This window comes from Cervus canadensis, chromosome 4 (assembly GCF_019320065.1).
Source record: "Cervus canadensis isolate Bull #8, Minnesota chromosome 4, ASM1932006v1, whole genome shotgun sequence".
Classification (NCBI taxonomy): domain Eukaryota; kingdom Metazoa; phylum Chordata; class Mammalia; order Artiodactyla; family Cervidae; genus Cervus; species Cervus canadensis.
Window position 1 is genome coordinate 64,676,269 of NC_057389.1, and position 19,553 is coordinate 64,695,821.

Genomic DNA, 19,553 nt, shown 5'->3' on the forward strand with positions numbered 1-19,553 from the left:
GTGAGGGACACCATGGTCCTTCCATCTGTGGCTGCAGCCGCCTTGTGGGAGATCACCAGGGAAGCCCCCTGCAATCCCAGGACACATCATCCCTCTCCCTCCTTATAGGCCCAGTCTGTCCCCAGTTGGTGGTGGCTTGTCCATCACAGACAGTTTTCATGAGAAGGAGGCAATAACTGCTCCAGGGGCTCCCCTGAGACCACTGCCTCACTCAGCTCCCCTCACCCCCTACCTTCCGACTCAGGCTGTGCTTCCAGGGATGTGAACTTTAACAAGTGGGAGAAGGAGGGTGTCCTGGCTTTCTCTCTGGTTGGATTGGATTTGCTACTTTTTGCTCAGATGTGTTTGCACCTATATCCACACAACAGGCACATCACCTTCCTTACCTGACCTGTCTCTGCCTGTTTTTATGATCAGGGTGGCGCTGGCCTCACAGAGGAAACCAAAGGCAGGTTGTAGAGGGTCCTGTCCCTGCTTACCCAGCTCCCGCCCCCCAATTTCCTAGGAGGCCAGGCAGACGTCCACAGCCAGCCTCCCGGCCTCTCTGCTGAAGGTTGCCTGGTGGCATCTGGTCCCATCACTTCATGGCAAATAGAAGAGGAAAAAGTGGAATCACTGACAAATTTTATTTTCTTGAGCTCCAAAATCACTGTGGACAGTGGCTGCAGCCATGGTATTAAAAGATGCTTGCTCTTTGGAAGGAAAGCCATGATAAACCTAGACAGTATATTAAAACGTAGACATCACTCTGCTGGCAAAGGTCTATACAGTCAAAGCTATGGTTTTCCTAGTAGTCATGTACGGATGTGAGAGTTGGACCATAAAGAAGGTTGAGCACAAAAAAATGAATGCTCTCACAATTGTGGTGCTGGAGAAGACTCTTGAGAGCCCCTTGGACTGCAAGGAGATCCAACCAGTCATTTCTAAAGGAAATCAACCCTGAATATTCATTGGAAGAACTGATGCTGAAGCTCCAATATTTTGGCTACCGGATGCAAAGAGCTGACTCATTGGAAAAGACCCTGATGCTGGGAAAGATTGAAGGCAGGAGGAGAAGGGGGCGTCAGAGCAAGAGATGATTAGACAGCATCACTGACTCAATGGACATGAGTTTGAGCAAACTCCAGGAGATGGTGAAGGACGGGGAAGCCTGGTATGCTGCAGTCCATGGGGGTCACAAAGAGTTGGACACAACTTAGTCACTGAACAGGGCTTCCCTGGTGGCTCAGATGGTAAAGAATCGCCTGCAGTGTGGGAGGCCTGGGTTCAATCCCTGGATTGGGAAGATCCCCTGGAGAAGGGAACAGCTACCCACTTCAGTATACTGGCCTAGAGAATTCCATGGGCAGAGAAGCCTGGCAGGCGACAGTCCATGGGGGTCACAAAGAGGTGGACATGACTGAGCCATTTTCACTTCACTAGCCACTGAACAACTGCAAGCCTGGCCCTGGCCCAGAGGTGCCTGCAGGGGGCGCTGGCTGGAGTGAATGGCCACTACTTCCCCAGTGACCAGCAGGGTGGTGGATCCTGCCCAGCTCTCTTGGCTCCTGGGCAGGAAAAATCTCAGGTATGCTTTCGACAGGGGACAGAGCGCCAGGTGCCAGCAGGTGTGCTAGGTTTAGCCACCCCCGCCTTCTCGGCCTCTTTCTTCTCCCACTTCGATCTCTTTCTATAGGCTCCTCCTGGGTTCCCTCCCAAATAAAGAGCTTGAACTCAGATTCTTGTGAGGTGGGACTGTTGCTTTTAGCTGGCTCCTCTGGAAGAGTTTTCAAAGAAGGGGACTTCCTTTGCTTCCACTGCAGGGAGCACGGGTTCAATTCCTGGTCAGGGAACAAAGATCCCCCATGCTGCCTGGTGTGGCCAAACAAGGAGGAGATTGTGGTGAACAGGCCTGAGAGCTCCTGAAGGAGGGGAGAGAAAGCTTAAGGATATGGGCTCAGAGTCCATCTCAGCCACTTGGTGAGACCTCCATTCTGAGCCTTGGTCTTCTCATCTGTAAAGTGGGGCTGGCCCAGCACCCGCCCCCAGGAAGCCCCTCCCCAGAGCCGGAGGACAGACAGGGGAGACGAGGCTGGTCCAGAGAGCTTTACTGAGCCCTCCTTAGCAGGCCAGGTGCTTCATCCGCCAGCAGTGCTGCAGGCAGCGGAGCCTGTGTCTGTAGTCAGGCCAGCTGTAGGTGACCTCAGTGGTGGACTCTGAGCTGTACTCTGGGGAGGACTCAGGCTGGCCGGAAGCGGGGAGCTCTGGCACCGAGGTGCTGCTGGTGGCCTTTGTCGTGGGCCGTTTCTGGTGCCGTCTGCTGGACTTGGGGGCGGAGGCATCTGGCCCGTTGGGGGTCTCGTTGGGGGGCTGCGTGGGGGTGGTGGTGCCACTGGGAGACTGCCCAAGGGCGGGGCCCTGGCTGGAGGTGGTGCTGGGCCGAGGTGTGGAGCCTGAGGGCCCCTGGGAAGGGCCTGAGGAAGTGGTGGAGGGCCGGGCGCGCTGCTGCCCGGGGGCCTGGGTCTGGCTGGAAGAGTTGGCTTGAGATCGGAGACCACCCCGGTGCTTGCCAGGCGGCTGCGTGCCGGTGGCCGTGGTGGCAGCTGCGGCCTGAGCCTGGGCCTGGCCCAGGCTGGTAGAACTCCTGAGGGCGGGCTTGGTGGGGAACGAGGGGCTGGTGGTGGGCTCGGCTGGTGAGTCGGCGGAGGAATCCGCAGACGACCTGTGCTGTGGCACATCCTCTGTTTCACGGTCCAGTGCGTCCGCGTTCGGGCTGGCTGGGGGTTTTACTCGGCCTTCTGAAGCCGGGTCACGCTTACTTGCCCTGTTGTGGAGAGAGCACGCCAGGGGTAAGTGAGGCGGGTCTGCCTGTGCCGAGGGCCCGAGGGCCATGCTCGGCCAGTAACACCTGGGCGCAGGCCACTGAGGACCGGCATGGGGCCCACTTGAGGGACCGGCAGCCAGCCCTGGCTGGGATAGAAGCAGGTGCAGGCATTCACACACACGCATGTGCACTCACACACGTCTAGGAGCCCCCTTCCAGGGGTGGGTGCTTACGTACAGTCGACTCCGAGGGCAGTGAGGGGCCCGCTGCTGTGGCTGCCGGGGTGATGAGAGCCCGGCTGCGGGCCAAGGCCTGCAGGACTGGTTCCCGAGAGCGTGGGAGAGAGAGGTGGACAGTGAGACGGGGAGGAGGAGTGCCTGTCAGAGGCAGCAGGGATGCCAGACGGAGGCCAGACAGAATCAGGAGGACAGGAGGCTGCAGTGAAGGTAAGTGGGGCTGGGGAAGCCGGGAGACAGAGACCAGGCATACGGACACCACTCGCCCTGCACGCACGCACCGTCCTTCGTCATTCCGGCTGCCACGTCCAGGGCCCGCCCGCTGATGTCGCTCACGATGCTGTCCACGGCCTCGTGATGCTTTAGAAACAGAGGACGTATGATGCGATGGTACAGCATATGAGCCCCGTTCCAGGGGCCGGGAGCCATGCAGAACAACAGGAAGGCGCACTACAGGCAGAGGTCAGGAGTCACACTGGGCCTCCTCCATCAGACACCCCTAGGAATAGGCCTGGCCTCCCCCATCAGACACCCTTAGAGATGGGCCTGGCCTCCCCCATCAGAGACCCTTAGGGATGGGCCTGGCCTCCCCCATCAGACACTCCTTTGGGTACCCGCCCCCAGGATGGAGTGGTGTTTCCCGGGTGGTGCCAACCTTGCCCGCGTAGTAGAAAGGGAACCAGGACAGGAGTAGATCGCTGAAGAATTCGGCTAGCCCGAACAGGCCGTACACCACCCAGTATGTGAGCCACACAGTGTCGTCCTCTTTGTTTGGGCTCTCGATAGCTTTGATCCTGGGAGAGGCATGGCAGGGTCAGAGGCTGCCCAGAGAGTGCCCGGCACCCCCGGCCCTGCCCCAGCAGGCACTCACGAAGCATATGCGGGGTATGCAAAGCCGATGAGACTGCACAGCAGAGGAGCCCCGTACCCGAACAGAAGATACAGGCTTAGCAGAGTGGCGGCTCCTGCAGACAGAAGGGGGTAGGCGTGGGCTTCGCCTGCTGAGCCCGGACCCCAGCGTTCCCTGGGCCTGGCCCACGCATCCTGCACCATAAAGCCTCCCAGAAGCCTCGGCAGCCCCTGTAGCACCTGGGCACCCCCATCATGGCTCTGAACCCTGACTCTTGTGTCTGTAGTGCCCTAATATGTCCATCTCCCCCACAGGACTGCCAGATCACCCAGGGCAGGTGGGCACCTCAGGATTGGTCTGTACCAAGTACCTGCCCAGTGTTTATTGAATGAATATGGGATCTCTACGATTATAACCATCTCACTCCAGGTCCTACAGGAGTCACTGAGCTGAAGGGGCTAGAATTTGAATAGAAGTCATGGGAGAAGACAGATTCTTTACCCTCTGAATCACCAAGGAATTCTATGGATAGAGGAGCCTGGTGGGTTACGGTCCATGGGGTTGCAAAGAGTTAGACAGGACTAAGTGACTAACACTCTACTTTCAGTGGGAGAAGAGGCTTCCCAGGTGGCGCTGGTGATAAAGAACCCACCTGACAATGCATATGTAAGAGACATGGGTTTGATCCCTGGGTCAATAGGAACCCACTCCACTATTCTTGCCTGGGAAATCCCATGGACAGAGCAGCATGTTGGGCTACAGTCCATGGGGTCACAAAGACCAAGACACAGCTAAGCAACTAAACAAAAACAACAATGGGAGAAGAACCTGAAAGTGAGGCCATTCTGTTGTTAATACTTGATTCCTGGAGAATGGAGAAAGGCAACAGAGTTTGTAACTTTGATCTTAGTCAAGGGTCTCTTCCCCTTGCTACTGCTGACTCTTGCGGGATCTTGGGCACTGTGGGGCAGGGAGCAGCATCCTTGCCTTCTCCCCTGCTTGATGGCAGGAACACCCAGAGTCATGACCACCAGATGTCCCAGATACTGTCCAGTGTCCCTGGGGGGCCCTTGTCTTCGTGGCAGGATGCAAAAGGTCATATTGAGAGTCCCTCAGACGGAGAACTCTCACCCACTATGAGACCCCTAGTGAGTGTCTCTTTGCTTGAAACCTCAGTTTCCTCATCTGTCAGTGGGGCAGTAGTGGCCCAGTCTCTGAGGGTTGGTGTGGGGGTAACTAAATAAGACAAAAGAGGGGACCCCTCCCTACACAGTGAGCCCTATGGTAGCCCAAACACACTCTCAGCAATGAGGGTTCAGAGGACATTGTGGTGGTGGTGGGGTAGCCACGAGTGTTAGCCACTCTGAAATCAGAATGGTCGCCGTTACATTTATTAAGCTCTTCTTGTATGCAGGGCTCTATCCTCCCCCTGTTCTATCTCATTCAACAGCCAGGTGAAACAGAAGCGGGTTGGGGGGGCAGGGTACGGCGGGGGTCAGGCTCACACTAGGTCACCTGGGGAGCCTCTGACTTCTGGGAGCACTTACAATCCCTCCCCCACCTCCAGGCTGTTATCTGCAGAGAGAAACAGAGGCCACCAGTGGACCAGAGGGCAGAGTTCCCTTCCCCCTCCCCCCCCACCTGTGTTAGCCTTTATCCCCGGGGTCTGGCATCAGGAGAGGAATGGGGGAATATATGGCTGGCTCTAGGCAGCCTGCTCACTGCTTCCTCTGGGTTTCCTCCTCTGGTAGCTGGGAGGGGAGGAGGGTTTAGAGGATCTCAGGCAAGTGGGGCCTGAGGGTTTCTACATCTGGGAACAGGGGTGGGGGAGTGGCACCCCTTCCCTGGAGATTGCTACTTGGGAAGCAGTAGCTCTCGTAGGGCCTCCCTTCCCTCAATCCGGATTTCTGCAGCCTCAGCAGCGGGAGGATGACCTGGGGCATCGGCGGGGGTGGTCCCCGAGATCAGCAGCAGATGGGGTGGAGTGGGGTGCTCTAGACAGGGCAGATTGCAGGGGCAGCCTCCCATGCAGCCCCTGCTGCTCTGGGCCGTTTTTCTGCCCTGTGACCCCCAGTCTCCTCAGCAGGCCTCTCTCAATGGGCCCCTCCCCAGTGCTCTATGACCTAAATTCCCCACCCACTGGTGACAGGGATGTGGAAAGCCAGGCAGGGGATAAAGGGCTTGCTCCCAGGGGAGGTCCCGGGCTGACCCGGGTTGGGCACCAGCAACCTGGAGGGACAGGTTTGGATCCTTCCTTGGGCTGCCTGGCATGACAATCCCCCAGCTGGTGGGAAACGGGAGGAAAGTGGACTCTCGGGATCTGTACACAGGTGCTTAAAAAAACATGGCATGTCCTCACCCAGAGCCGCCCCCCCAGTGTCCAAACTAACTGTCCTGAGACTCATTCTAGGCGGGCTTCTCAGAAGAGGTGGCAGAAGGGGGTTGGGTCTGAAGCACCAAAAAAGAGGGGAGGCACTTAAAGGGCACTTACTGGACAGTTTCAGAGAATGGCAGGAGCCACCCAAGGTCACTGAGGAGGAAAGGCAGAGGAGGGACTGGAATGGAAGTGACAATTAGGGGTGACTGGACTCCCTATCCACGGGCGCCAGCCAACGTTTCTGCAAGCCAACCGCAGCAGTCAAACAATCCAGCTCAGGGGGGCAGAGTGAGAGGGCAGACCAAGGGGTTGAGCTTGGGGTGGGGTGATTCTAGCAGGAAAACCTCGGGAGGGGGGGTGGGAGTGACCCTTCCCTTCCTGGTCATCCAGAGCATCTCCTGGGAAAACGGGAAGCTCTCTACACTTGCTTCCAGGCTGGAGTCCATCTGGGAAGAGGGTGGCGAGACTAGCAGGGCATTGCTATCTACCTGCCCTCTCCTCCCCCAGGACCAGAAGAACAACCGGAAAAACCGGACTTCTGCCTGGAGGGCACCCAGAGCCAGGAGGGAGGAGGGGGCAAAGGACGGCTGCAGGGCCGAGAGGGGGTTGGTCCTCGACTGAGGTCTCACGGAGGGGGCGAGAAGAGACTGCGGCCAGAACCAAGGTCCTGGTCCACGACCCCTCCCCAGGATCTCGGTCTCCTCGCTGGACTGTGGGAGCGCCCCGCCGCCTGAGTTGGAACCCGCAGCCGGGGCGGCCGAAAGGGAGAGGTCCGAGGCCCCGAGAGCCCAGGGCCTCACTATGCCTGTCGGCGAAATGGGGCGGCAGCCCCAAGCGCTGCCCACGACGGCTCACCCGTGGCCAAGTACCGCTTGTCGACACCTGTCTTGGCTTCGAGCGCCCCTAGCGCTTCGGTGGCCAAGTTCCTCTGTTCCAGAAAGCGCTCGAAGCGCTGGCGCAGGCCGTCCATGGCACTTGGGCGCCCGGGACTGGCAGCTTGAACTTGACCGTCTCCCCGTGCACCGGCTAGACTGCTTGCGCGCCGCCTTCCTTCGGCGCGAGCCGCACCGCTCAACTCCCGAGCGGGTCTCCGCCCCCGGGCTGGTTTCCGCCTCCTGCCCTCCGCTCTGGCCAATGGGAGGGCAGGGCGGACAAAGGAGGTGGGGCCTGCCCCGTCTCCTCCGCCGCATTGCCCTCTGGAGGGCCGCGGCAGCCGCAGCCGCGACTTTGGAGGAAGGGGGCGGGGCGCGGTGACTGAGGGCACCGATTGGCTGAGCGGGAGGGGGACGTAGCTGATTGGAGGGGCGGGGTCATGGCTGGGGGATTATTGGCTGAGCGGTTGTGGGTGGAGCTGGGGGCGGAGAGAAGAGTGCTGGGGAGGTGGAGCTGGTGGGCGGGGCTGGAGAAAGTTCAGAGCTGATTGGAGAAACAAGAAGATGTTTATTAGGGAAAACAGAGGAAGTGGGGCTGAACATAAAGGAGGAGGGAGGGAATCGGAAAAGCGGTGCTTCAGTTCAGTTCAGTCGCTCAGTCGTGTCCGACTTTGCGACCCCATGGACTTCAGCACGCCAGGCCCCCCTGTCCATCACCAAATCCCGGAGCTTACTCAAACTCATGTCCATCGAGTCAGTGATGCCATCCAACCATCTCATCCTCTGTCATCCCCTTCTCCTGCCTTCAATCTTTTCCAGCATCAGGGTCTTTTCCAGCGAGTCAGTTCTTTGCATCAGGTTGCCAAAGTATTGGAGTTTCAGCTTCAGCATCAGTCCTTTCAAAGAATACTCAGGTCCGATTTCCTTTAGGACTGCCTGGTTTGATCTCCTTGAAGTCCAAGGGACTCTCAGGAGTCTTCTCCAATACTACAGTTCAAAAGCGTAATTCTTTGGCGCTCAGCTTTCTTTATAGTCCAACTCTCACATCCACACATGACTACTGGAAAAACCATAGCTTTGACTAGATGGACCTTTGTCAGCAAAGTAATGTCTCTGCTTTTTAATATGCTGTCTAGGTTGGTCATAGCTTTTCTTCCAAGGAGGAAGCGTCTTTTAATTTCATGGCTGCAGTCACCATCTGCAGTGATTTTGGAGCCCAAGAACATGGGGCTAAATGTAGGAGGCGGGGTTTATTCAAAAGCGCAATTCTGGTTGGATTAGGAAGGAGGTAAGGCTTATTCTAGGGGTAGGGGTGTATATGGAGTCGGCGGGGCCAATATGGGGCGGAGTCAATTATAGCAACAATGAACTCGCTCCTCTAGGTCAAAAGAATTGCGGGTCATTGTACAAACGAGGAGACTGAAGCTCCAGAGGGTTTGAGTCTACAGAAGACCGGTCTGGGCATGTGTCTCCCCCACACTTCTATTAGAGCTTTGCGCCCTTCCATTGGGGGAACCGCAAGGCTCCTTGGGAGTTGAAGCTTTTCAGGGGTTGCTATGGCGCCGGGGGCGGGGCGGGCGCTTGGGCCGTCTCGGCGGTTTGGCCAGGAGGAGGGGCTTTTTGAGGCCCCGCCCCGGCCCCGCCCCCGCCGCCATGCGGCCCGCCCGTACTGCGCTCTGTCTGCACCTGACCTTGGCCCTGGGCCTGGCGCTCGTTGGCCCCATGGCTGTGGGGTGGGCCTCGGCCCGGGCCCCCATCTATGTCAGCAGCTGGGCAGTGCGGGTGTCCCAGGGTTACCAGGAGGTCGATCGCCTGGCGCGTAAATTCGGCTTCGTCAACTTTGGGCAGGTGGGCGGGACCCAGATTGACGGGAGGAGGCGGGAAGATGTAAGAAGGGGACGACCCCAGATCTCTGCAGATGGGAGGGGCCCCCTCGTTCCCCATATATCAAAGACCCCCAGCTCACCCCTACTTTGTTTAACTTCAGATTCTGGGACCCCGAGAGGCCACCTGGTTGGGGGAAGATGTAAGAAAGGGACTGGCCTCAGCCTGAGAAGAGCTCCATCAGGGGAACCAGGTCTCAGCCATGCTCCCCTTCATTCCCAGATTTTCCCTGACGGGCAGTATTTCCATCTGCGGCACCGGGGCGTGGTCCAGCAGTCCCTCACCCCGCACTGGGGCCACCGCCTGCGCCTAAAGAAAGACCCTAAGGTGAGCCTGGCCTTCCCTCAAAGGTTTCCACCACCTCCTATTATTCTTATAATTGTAATGAGTGGCTGTGTGACCTTGGGCAAGTCACCAGCTCTCTCTGAGTCTTGGTATGGATTTGGCTCCCTAGTCTACAGTCGGGAGCCAGATGGGGAAGATCTGTGGAGAGCAACAGATCATGTGTGAGTGCAGCACTCACCCCATGGCCTGGTGCCCTGTCAGCGTTTCTTGTCATCCCCCTTCTCTCCTGTATCTCACCCAGAAACATCAAGGTCCCCAGGTATAAAGAGGATGGCCTGGGGGGCTGACTGGCAAGAGTCAATCTGAAACCCGCCAGGAGCACTGTTACCAAGAGAAGAGGCTGGTTGGAGATGTGGTCTTGATAGAGGCCAGATCTGGCTGATGGGTTGGGTGTGGGGGGCAGAGAAAAATTCAGGGGCAGCTTCCATGTCTGGAGCTGAGCAAATGGGCAGAAGATGGACCTGATTGCTGAGATAGGGGTAGGAGGGGGAACATGAGCTAGTTTGGGCAGGGGGTGGGAGTAGAACAAGGAAAAGGGGGGTAAGGGTAAAGGCCTGAGGAAGAGTGGCCCGAGGCAGGCAAAAGGGCATGTGCAAAGGCCCTGGGTGCAGCAGCCACTGTGGTTGCAGCAGAGGAAGGCTGGTGGGGGCCAGACAGGCAGGGGGCCTCTCGGGCCTCAGAGAGAGTGGGGCAGGAAGGTTCATAGACAGTGATGCTGCAGCATGCCTAGAGTGAGTTGCAGAGAGGTGGTGGGGACAGGGCAGCTAGAGGACCAGGCAGGAGGTGGGTATGGCCATACAGGTGTGTCCTGCACCCAGAAGAGTGTGGTTGAGAGAAATGGATGCTGCAAGGGGAGATGGACGTGTCTTGGGGAGAGGGATTCTAGAATGTGGACAAAGGCAGAGTGAGCCACAGTGACCCTGGGCAGCAACTACCACATGTGTGGGGGTCCCTTGGGGATGGGTGCTCTGAGGATTTCAGCGTCCTCCCAAGGCAGAGCCTCAGGCACACGGGAACCTCCTAGAGCAGCCCCAGCAAACACAGGTCCCTGGCTCCATCCTATATCACCTCCATGGGACAAGGAGGTGACAGCCCAGACACACAACCTCCTAACCCTCAGCCCCCACACACCTCTTCCCCCCACCCCAGCAGACCCAGGAAGAGGCCTGCCCAAACCCTGGAAGCAGATTTTGGCCTCTTGGCCTGGAATCTGCAGAAGGGCTAAGAGGCAGGGCCCTCTGAAGCATCCTGGTGTGAGGACAGGAAGCTGGGAGTAGGGCGGGCTGCTCATAGGTCCAGTCCCTCCCACAGTGTGGTCTCCTCTGCCCCCCACCCACCACCAGGTGCAGTGGTTCCAACAGCAGACACTGCAGAGGCGGGTGAAACGCTCCCTGGTGGTGCCCACGGACCCCTGGTTCTCCAAGCAGTGGTACATGGTGAGCTGGCCGGGCCGGGCAGTGGGGCCTGGCCATGTCAGAGCCCTCCTGACCCTGACCCCACCTTGCACAGAACAATGAGATGCAGTCAGACCTGAACATCCTGCAGGTCTGGAGCCAGGGGCTGTCGGGCCAGGGCGTCGTGGTCTCCGTCCTGGATGACGGCATCGAGAAAGATCACCCAGACCTCTGGGCCAACTACGTGAGCCTGCAGGGCTGGGGTGGGGGCTGCCTCATGTCTTCCAGCTGGTGGGAGCCCCCTCATGTCTCCACCCCCTTCCCCCAGGATCCCCTGGCCAGCTATGACTTCAATGACTATGACCCAGACCCCCAACCTCGATACACACCCAGCGATGAGAACCGGTAAGCCTGGCATTCCCAGGAGTGTGGGGGCAGACCCTGGTTCCCTACGAGGAGCCAGGGGGATGTGATGGGCTCCTGTCTCTGCCCTGGTGCCAGGCATGGGACCCGCTGTGCCGGGGAAGTGGCGGCAATGGCAAATAACAGGTTCTGTGGTGCGGGCGTCGCCTACAACACCCGCATCGGAGGTACTCAGGCTGGGGGGTGGGGAGCCTCCTGGCCTCACGCCCTTGCTGCTGAGCAGTGGTGCCAGGGTGCCAGGCCCAGGGTGGAGGAGAACTGAGCACCCCCCATCGTCGACACCTTCACCCCCAGGCGGGGAGAACATGGGGCACAGGCAGGGTGTCCAGCGAGGCCGCAGCTGCCGCCCATGCAGGTGTGCGCATGCTGGATGGCACCATCACCGACGTGATTGAGGCCCAGTCACTGAGCCTGCAGCCACAGCACATCCACATCTACAGCGCCAGCTGGGGCCCCGAGGACGACGGCCGCACGGTGGACGGCCCAGGCATCCTCACCCGAGAAGCCTTCAGGCGTGGCGTGACCAAGGTGAGTGGGTACAAGGCATGGTGGGCCTGGGGCCTACACACAAGGCTCCCGCTCCACCCCAACTCCCGCCTCTGTGCTGGTCCCTTCCTGCAGGGCCGAGGCGGGCTGGGCACCCTCTTCATCTGGGCGTCAGGCAATGGAGGCCTGCACTATGACAACTGTAACTGCGACGGCTACACCAACAGCATCCACACACTCTCGGTGGGCAGCACCACCCAGCAAGGCCATGTGCCCTGGTACAGCGAGGCCTGCGCCTCCACACTCACCACCACCTACAGCAGCGGCGTCGCCACGGACCCTCAGATCGTGAGCTCCCCCGCCCCCTGCACCCTCCCACGGCCAGACTCCCAAGGCCTCCTGCCTCTGCCTGCCCCACCCAGACGCCTGTCTCTCGCCTTCCCTCCTGTTCCCCACCTGACCTCCTCCCAGGGCTGCCCTGTTGGCACCGGACACAGAGTGGGGTCCCAGACCATGGGTTGGCACCCCTTCATGCGCCCTCCTGTCTCCCAGGCGGCCCTCCTCAGTGCCCCAGGCCTACTGTTGTGCTCTGCGGCGCCTCTTCATTGAAGCCCTTGGGACTTTTGAAGCAGGGTGGGGTTTCTACGGGCACTGGTCTCAAGCCCTTGTCTGTGCCCCCCAGGTCACCACAGACCTGCACCATCAGTGCACGGACAAGCACACGGGGACCTCGGCCTCTGCCCCACTGGCAGCGGGCATGATCGCTCTGGCTCTGGAGGCCAAGTAGGTGACGGTGGGGTCCCGCCAGCTGCCCGTGCCGCACAGCGTGGCCCTGGCTCACCCACCCTTGCCCACTTGCAGCCCACTCTTGACATGGAGGGACATGCAGCATTTGGTGGTCCGAGCGTCCAGGCCCGCGCAGCTGCAGGCGGAGGACTGGAGGACCAACGGCGCTGGGCGCCGAGGTGTGGCAGGGCCCAACGGGGGTGGGGGGTTGGGGGGGGGGGCCACCTCACGCACAGGGCCATGACCGCCGGCCCCTCCCCCTGCAGTGAGCCACCACTATGGCTACGGGCTGCTGGACGCTGCGCTGCTGGTGGGCATGGCTCGCTCTTGGCTGCCTACGCAGCCCCAGAAGAAATGTGTCATTCATATCGTGCATACCCGCACGTGAGCGCGCCCCTCTGCCTGCAGGATGCCTGCATCCTCAGCCTTTGTGCCTACCTCCCCACAGCTGTTCTCCCTCCTGCCATCTCGCCCATCTCTCCCTCCCCCCACCTGCCACCTCCCCCAGCCCTCCTCCACCTGCTTCTGTACCTGCCTTCTCCCTACACCTCCCATTGCTACCTGGGGAGTGGACACAGGGAGGTGTGCCCGTCTGAACAAGGAGAGGGAGGGTAGGCTTCAGGATCTGAGCCCAAACTCTGCCTGGCCCCCCACCAGCAGGCCAGCAGGAGAGGCCCTGGCCCCCAGCCCCATCCTGCCAGTCATGCGCGTGAGGAAGAATGTGTCGGCCTGCGCCGGCGACGCCAACTCCATCCGTTCGCTGGAGCACGTGCAGGTGCAGCTGTCCCTGTCCTACAGCCGCCGTGGGGACCTGGAGATCTCCCTCACCAGCCCCATGGGCACCCGCTCCACCCTCGTGGCCATCAGGTGCAGGGGCAGAGGCTGGCCCTAGGTGCAAACTCTCCCTCCTTTCTGGGTGCCCCCATGTAGAGGAGCCTGAGCACCCTGGGGTCAGGCAAGCTGGACCCCAGCCCTGTCCACATTGGCCGTGCCGGTCAGGACTCTGGTTATGAACCCCCCCTCACCTGTCTGTCCCAGACCCTTTGACGTCAGCAGTCAAGGCTACAACAACTGGATCTTCATGTCCACCCACTTCTGGGACGAAGACCCACGGGGCTTGTGGATCCTGGGCCTGGAGAACAAGGGCTACTATTTCAACACAGGTGAGGTCCAGCTGGGTGCTGGCTGGGGCTCCACCCCTACCCACCTTGCAGACTGGAGCCCGTGGCCTCTTTAGCTGCCCCCCTACCTCACAGGGCTCCCACTGGTCTCCTGGGAGAGACTGAGCAGGCAGGACTGGCACGAAGTAGGTGCTCACTTACCAGCACACAGCAGGTGTCTGGTTCCGAGCCCACAGAGGGTACTGAGCAACTCTGCACCGTCTGTGTCCAGGGTTCCAGGATGGGGTGTGGGTGGCAGGGTGGGGGGCCTGTAATGGCAGGACCAGGCTGCCAACAGCCTCTCCCCCTCCTCCCCATGCCCACTACAACCCCTGCCCAGGGACGCTGTACCGCTACACGCTGCTGCTCTATGGGACGGCTGAGGACATGACGGCGCGGCCCTCTGGCCCCCAGGTGACCAGCAACGCGTGCGTGCAGAGGGACACAGAGGGGCTGTGCCAGGGTGAGTGCCCGGCGTGGCATGGCCCATTTGCCGGGAGGTGGCAGCAGGGGCAGTGTGCGTGTGCAGCCTGGGGTGAAGGGGCGGGCAGGCTGGGGTGGCAGGTCTCAGCCTCACAGCCCCATGGACGTGTCTGTCCCTCATGCAGAGTGCCACAGCCCCGCCTACATCCTGGGCCACCTTTGCCTCGCCTACTGCCCGCCAAGATACTTCAACCACACCCAGCAGGCGGTGACCGCTGGACCCGGGCGCTCAGCTGCGCCTGCCATGCAGGTCTGCTCCAGCTGCCACTCGTCCTGTTACACCTGCCGAGGCAGCTCCCCGCTGGACTGCACTGCCTGCCCTCCGCAGTCCATGCTGGATGAGCAGCAGGGCTCTTGCTCGGGACCCTACCCCCCTGAGGGCCATTCCCAGTCCATGGCAACTGCCCGCCCCTGCCACCATGGCCCAGCCCAGGCTGTGGTGCTGTCCCTGCTGGCCATGGCATTTGGGAGCCCCCTCCTCTGCCATGTTCTGCTCATGGGCTGCCTGCTGCCATGGATGGGACCCCCTAGGACAGGGGACCACTCCAGTCACCACTCCAGACCCCGCAGCAGGCTGGAACTCAGAACCGGCTGACAAGGACAGCCAGCATGCACCTCTGCTCGAGCCCTGGTGGGCACCCCCATCCTACTGTCCAGACTGGCGCCCCATAGGAACCTGCCCCGGGAAGGCCCTGGCAGCCTCGGAGGCACAGGCCAGGGGTGGCCACGTGGGATCCTGCACCCCGGACTTGGCAAGTCAAGGTCAAAGAGAGAGAGAGAGAGAAGTCTCATTGCATAGTTTGGGTGGTGTGGGTGGGGAGGTGGGGAACTAGGCGGGAGGCCGATATCCCTTCCCTGTCCCAAGAGTGGAGGGAGGGAGAGACAGAGCAGACGACACTGTCCAGAGTCTCCTCTCAGGCACCTCCTCCTCTGCGCAGAATTTGCAAATAAAGGTTGAATAGAAGGTGCAAGTCTGTGGGGTCCTTGGGGTACCACTCTCTTCCCCACGGTGTGATTGCTGGGGGCGGGGGGTGTCCCATACACTCCATGTCTGTCCCTGGAGAAGGGGTCGGGGTCAGTGGAGTCCAGAGCCCATGCCCTGGGGGGTGGGGGCTGGTGGGCTCCTGAATGATAGCTGTGGCAAAGCCTTGAGAGCCCTGGAAGTGTCCTGGCCTGCTCTTACTGCTCTCCCATCCTTTTTTCTTTTTAAATTTTTTTTCTTTTTTAATTTAATTTTGGCTGCACTGGGTCTTCATTGCTGCACACAGGCTTTCTCTAGTTGCAGTGCATGGGCTTCTCATTGTGGTGGCTTTTCTTGCTGTGGAGCACAGGCTCTAGGTGCTCAGGCTTCAGTAGTTGTGGCACATGGGGTTAGTTGCTCCATGGCATGCGGGATCTTCCCGGACCAGGGGTTGAACCTGTGTCCCCTGCACTGCAAAGCGGACTCTTAACCACTGGACCACCAGGGAAGTCCCACCTTTTCCATCCTTATGCATGAGTTTCTCTTTAAGGCTGAGAACTAACAGGAGTGTGAGCAGCAAATGACAATTGCAGATCTACCCACACGGCCTGTCTACCGGCTTCCAATAATTGCACTTTTCTGTTTTTCTGAGGTCCTTGGGAGGCTGAGGGAATGATGAACTGGAGATACAATGCTCTTACTCCCTCAGGCCTCCACTTCCCCATCTGGAAAGTGGGTTCTCCACCTCTCTGGAACTGAAGGAGGATCCCAAAGTGCAGGGAGGGTGGGGTTGGGGTAGGGAGGGCATGGATGGAGCTATTGAGAGTCCTTCCTCTGTCCTCACACATATCTATGGGGTGGGGACACTTTCCTCGTTCCTTCTGATTTTCAGAGCTGAGAGGCAATTTCCACAAGGAAGTGGAGGCTGGTTGTGCCTTGACCACAGGCTTCATTTGAACTCCATGGAGGCAGTCCTGGTTTGTTGCAGGAGCCCCAGAGACACTCCTCTCCAGGGACCCTGGGCACCTGCTGAGCCACCAGGCTCAGGTTGGGCAGCCTCAAGCTGGAAAGTAATGGGAATGAGGTCAAGGGCTGCAGCTGGACCCACTGTAAGCAGGAGCAGCAGCCAGCTGCCCTCACCTCTAAAGTCCCAGCCACACCCCTAGAGTCCCACCCAGCTCAGCCCCTGCTTCCAGAGTTAGCTCCAGACTGTGAGTCCAGAGCCATCTGGCCTCCCTCTCAGAGCCTCAGTGACCACACCTGTGCAACAGCATTAAACCTGGCACCTGCCTCACCAAATACTCTTGAGGATCCAAAGTAGTTTTCTGGCCTGACATACGGTAAGTGCCCAAATCATGCCAGTTTGGGGCAGCCACTTTGGGAAACAGTTCCACAGACAAACATGAAGTTACTGAAGGACCCAGTGATTCCACTCCTAGGCAAATGCCCAAGAAAACTAAAGATACATTCACACAAACAACTATGCCAGGATGTTCACAGCAGTATGATTCACAGCAGCCAAAATGTGGAAGCAACCTGAATGTCCACTAACGTGGGTGAATGAATAAATGCAGGGTGGTCCCTCCACACCCGGGAGCATCACTCAGCCATGAAAAGGAGAGGGGCACTGACACTCTGGACAACTGCAGATGAACTTTAAGAACACGATGCTCAGTGAGAGAAGCAGGAGATAAAAGAACACAGGGTGTGTGATCCCGCTGATGTGAAACGTCCACTGTCTATTGCCGGGAGCCAACACACGAGACCCTACCCATGACAAGGTGATGAGGGAGAAAACCTGACAGGCAAGGCAGATCAGATTTTCAGGGACTTCGAAAAGCTGCCGCCGGCGCTCACCTTAAAGATGATATCTGTCTTTCTGATGCTTGCTTCAATAGACTACTCCCTAATTTCTGTGACACAGGCAGAAGGCCTTCCCCAATCTCTTCCCAAATAAAAATAAATTTAGAACTTTAATCAATAAGTTTCGCAGGTGGTGGTATTTTATGAGATTATCCAGGATGAAAGGAGTGTTTTAATTTAAACTCCTTTGCTGGTATTTTAGTTTTGTTTTTTTTTTTTTTTTTGGTATTTTAGTTTTAGTTTGTTTGGCAAATGCGTTTATGCCCTTGGTATTTTTTGCTTGCTGTGTTTTTGCTCTTAATGTGCTAAGGTTGTGTTATGGAAACCATTGTTAGTATAGTTATAGATCTAGAAAAATAAGAGCTTAGCCCTAGTGTGGTACCAATGAGACAGTTGCTAATTGTCAGCCAGGAGTGCTAGGCAGAGGCTGCCTCACCGAAGCTGCAGAGTCTGTGTGGGGTAAACTTCTCAGATATACGCAACTGACCACTTCTGCAGAAGGATTAATTTTTGTGTTAACAAGGTTATACTTCTATTCTGTACTGTTGCCCTGTGAGACTGCTACCTTTCAGTTAAGGTCACCATAGAAACAGAAAATAGGTTTACATTCACCTGACCTGCATAAAATGTTAATAGGCCCCAAGGCCAGAAGATAATGTACAAGACCCTCATAAACAAAGAAGTATACAGAAAACACCCTGGTTTTGTGAAGGACAAGCTGACATAATGTTAAACTATCTTCCCCTTAGAAATGTACTAACTTAGGGTATAAAAGCCACGGTAAAAAATAAAAGATTGCCAGACTCTGTAGTGACTCTCTCTCTCTTTCTCTCTCTCTCCCTCGCAGACTTGGCCCTATCAAGGCTGGTCTCATGTGTCTTCTCTCTCTCTTTCTCTCTCTCTCTCTCGCCGACGCCATTCATCCTGAGGGTACCCCCTGGATCCTGCCGAGGCTGGACCCCGGCAGTCTATATATTCCCAAAACACTGACTTGTACTCTTTAAAGAGGTAGACTTTATGGTATTGCAGGCTTCCCTGGTGGCTCAGATGGTAAAGAATTTGGTCGCAATGAGGGAGACCCTGGTTCAATCCCTGGGTCCGAAAGATCCCCTTGAATAGGAAATGGCAACCCACTCCAGTATCCTTGCCTGGAGAATTCCGTGGACACAGGAGCCTGGTGGGCTACAGTCCATGGGACCGCAGAGTCTGACATGACTGACTAATACTACTAATACTACTACTTGTAAATTATGTAAATTGCTTTTTTTTTTTTTTTTTTATTGCGCCAGAGCAGCTTATGGGATGTAGGATCTTAGTTCTCCCACCTTGGACTGAATCCAAACCCTCGGTAGAGAGAACAAGGAATCCTAACCACTGGTAGGTGGTGGTAGTGGTGGTTTAGTCATTAAGTCATCTCCAACTCTTTGCGACCCCAAGGACAGTAGCCCGCCAAACTCCTCTGTCCATGGGATATCCCAGGCAAGAATACTGGAGTGGGTTGCCATTTCCTTCTCCAGGGGATCTTCCTGACCCAAGGATCAAACCCGAGTCTCTTGCATTTCTGGTGGTCTCCTGCATTGCTGGTGGATTCTTTACCGCTAGGCCACCAGGGAAGCCTTAACTTACTTTCTATAAAATTGCCTAAACACAGAAAAACCTCCCTGGTCTGAGCAGGTGTTCCCACCCTACTTAAGAGGGGAGAGGCCAAGATCAGCCTCCAGCGCTATGACCCCACCCTGAGGGGAGGGATTTTAGAGACTGGAGAGGCGACCATGACGTGGATTTGGAGGAGAGCCCAGACGCGAATGCTGCGCCCCTGGTCACCTCAGTGGGGCTGGCACAGCTGGCATTTACTGAGTGCTCCCTGTGTGCCTGCCACCTTTTGTGTTCCCATGATAGCCATGTGGGTTGGAGGTCGTGTCCCCATTTTGCAGAAAACTTGGCCTCAAATGCCTTGTTCAGTTCAGTCACTCAGTCCTGTCCGACTCTCTGCAACCCCACAGACTGCAGCACACCAGGCTTCCCTGTCCATCACCAACTTCCGGAGCTTGCTCAAACTCATGTCCATCGAGTCGGTGATGCCATCCAACCATCTCATCCTCTGTCGTCCCCTTCTCCTCCTACTTTCAATCTTTTTCAGCATCAGGGTCTTTTCCAGCGAGTCAGTTCTTTGCATCAGGTTGCCAATGTATTGGAGTTTTACCTTCAGCATCTGCCCTTCCAATGAATATTCAGGACTGATTTCCTTTAGGATTGACTGGTTTGATCTCCTTGAAGTCCAAGGGATTCTCAGGAGTCTTCTCCAATACCACAGTTCAAAAGCATCAATTCTTCAGTGCTCAGCTTTCTTTATAGTCCAACTTTAACATCCATACACGACTACTGGAAAAACCATAGCTTTGACTAGATCTGCTTTTTAATATGCTGTCTAGGTTCATAGCTTTTCTTCCAAGGAGCAAGTGTCTTTTAATTTCATGGCTTCAGTCACCATCTGCAGTGATTTTGGAGCCCCCCGAAATAAAGTCTCTCACTGTTTCCATTGTTTCCCCCATCTATTTGCCATGAATTGATGGGATTGGATGTCACGATCTTTGTTTTCTGAATGTTGAGTTTTAAGCCAACTTTTTCAC

The 19,553-nt window shown here is 57.4% G+C and overlaps 2 protein-coding genes across 10 annotated transcripts; one reads left to right on the forward strand and one right to left on the reverse strand.

Moving 5' to 3' along the window:
* Positions 1-1,227: 1,227 nt before the first annotated feature.
* On the reverse strand, positions 1,228-7,516 carry REEP6 (receptor accessory protein 6). Of its 5 annotated transcripts, XM_043465586.1 has the most exons (6): positions 7,122-7,197; positions 4,718-4,754; positions 3,911-4,004; positions 3,695-3,833; positions 3,321-3,489; positions 2,634-2,803 (listed from the first exon to the last, which is right to left on the reverse strand). In XM_043465586.1, exons 2-6 carry the CDS (start codon positions 4,731-4,733, stop codon positions 2,766-2,768), a joined length of 456 nt encoding a protein of 151 aa, XP_043321521.1. In that variant the 5' UTR covers positions 4,734-4,754; positions 7,122-7,197; the 3' UTR covers positions 2,634-2,765. The 5 variants fall into 5 exon arrangements, with proteins under 5 accessions (XP_043321518.1, XP_043321521.1, XP_043321520.1 ...); XM_043465583.1 differs by lacking the exon at positions 3,911-4,004 and having other exon boundaries at positions 1,228-2,803; positions 7,122-7,471; XM_043465585.1 differs by lacking the exon at positions 4,718-4,754 and having other exon boundaries at positions 7,122-7,516.
* A 1,250-nt stretch (positions 7,517-8,766) lies between these two features.
* PCSK4 (proprotein convertase subtilisin/kexin type 4) lies at positions 8,767-15,067 on the forward strand. Of its 5 annotated transcripts, none has more exons than XM_043464304.1 (15): positions 8,767-8,986; positions 9,245-9,349; positions 10,711-10,803; positions 10,877-11,005; positions 11,090-11,166; positions 11,263-11,351; positions 11,540-11,712; positions 11,806-12,018; positions 12,353-12,453; positions 12,532-12,635; positions 12,723-12,840; positions 13,114-13,323; positions 13,495-13,619; positions 13,957-14,079; positions 14,225-15,067. In XM_043464304.1, exons 1-15 carry the CDS (start codon positions 8,792-8,794, stop codon positions 14,692-14,694), a joined length of 2,325 nt encoding a protein of 774 aa, XP_043320239.1. In that variant the 5' UTR covers positions 8,767-8,791; the 3' UTR covers positions 14,695-15,067. The 5 variants fall into 5 exon arrangements, with proteins under 5 accessions (XP_043320239.1, XP_043320240.1, XP_043320241.1 ...); XM_043464305.1 differs by having other exon boundaries at positions 13,117-13,323; XM_043464306.1 differs by having other exon boundaries at positions 10,913-11,005.
* The last annotated feature ends 4,486 nt before the right edge of the window (positions 15,068-19,553 follow it).

Bases quoted from the DNA above. Each gene is read 5' to 3' on its own strand.
- REEP6 (XM_043465583.1), bottom strand. From the start codon at position 7,456: ATGCGGCGGAGGAGACGGGGCAGGCCCCACCTCCTTTGTCCGCCCTGC. The intron at 3,834-4,717 runs GTTCTTCTCCCA...TGCCTCTCCCAG, and splicing joins CAGAATGGCCTCACTTTCAG to GATCAAAGCTATCGAGAGCC. The intron at 3,490-3,694 runs GTTGGCACCACC...CTCTGCCTGTAG, and splicing joins CTTTCTACTACGCGGGCAAG to TGCGCCTTCCTGTTGTTCTG.
- PCSK4 (XM_043464304.1), top strand. From the start codon at position 8,792: ATGCGGCCCGCCCGTACTGCGCTCTGTCTGCACCTGACCTTGGCCCTG. The intron at 11,167-11,262 runs GTAAGCCTGGCA...CCCTGGTGCCAG, and splicing joins ACACCCAGCGATGAGAACCG to GCATGGGACCCGCTGTGCCG. The intron at 12,636-12,722 runs GTGTGGCAGGGC...CTCCCCCTGCAG, and splicing joins CAACGGCGCTGGGCGCCGAG to TGAGCCACCACTATGGCTAC.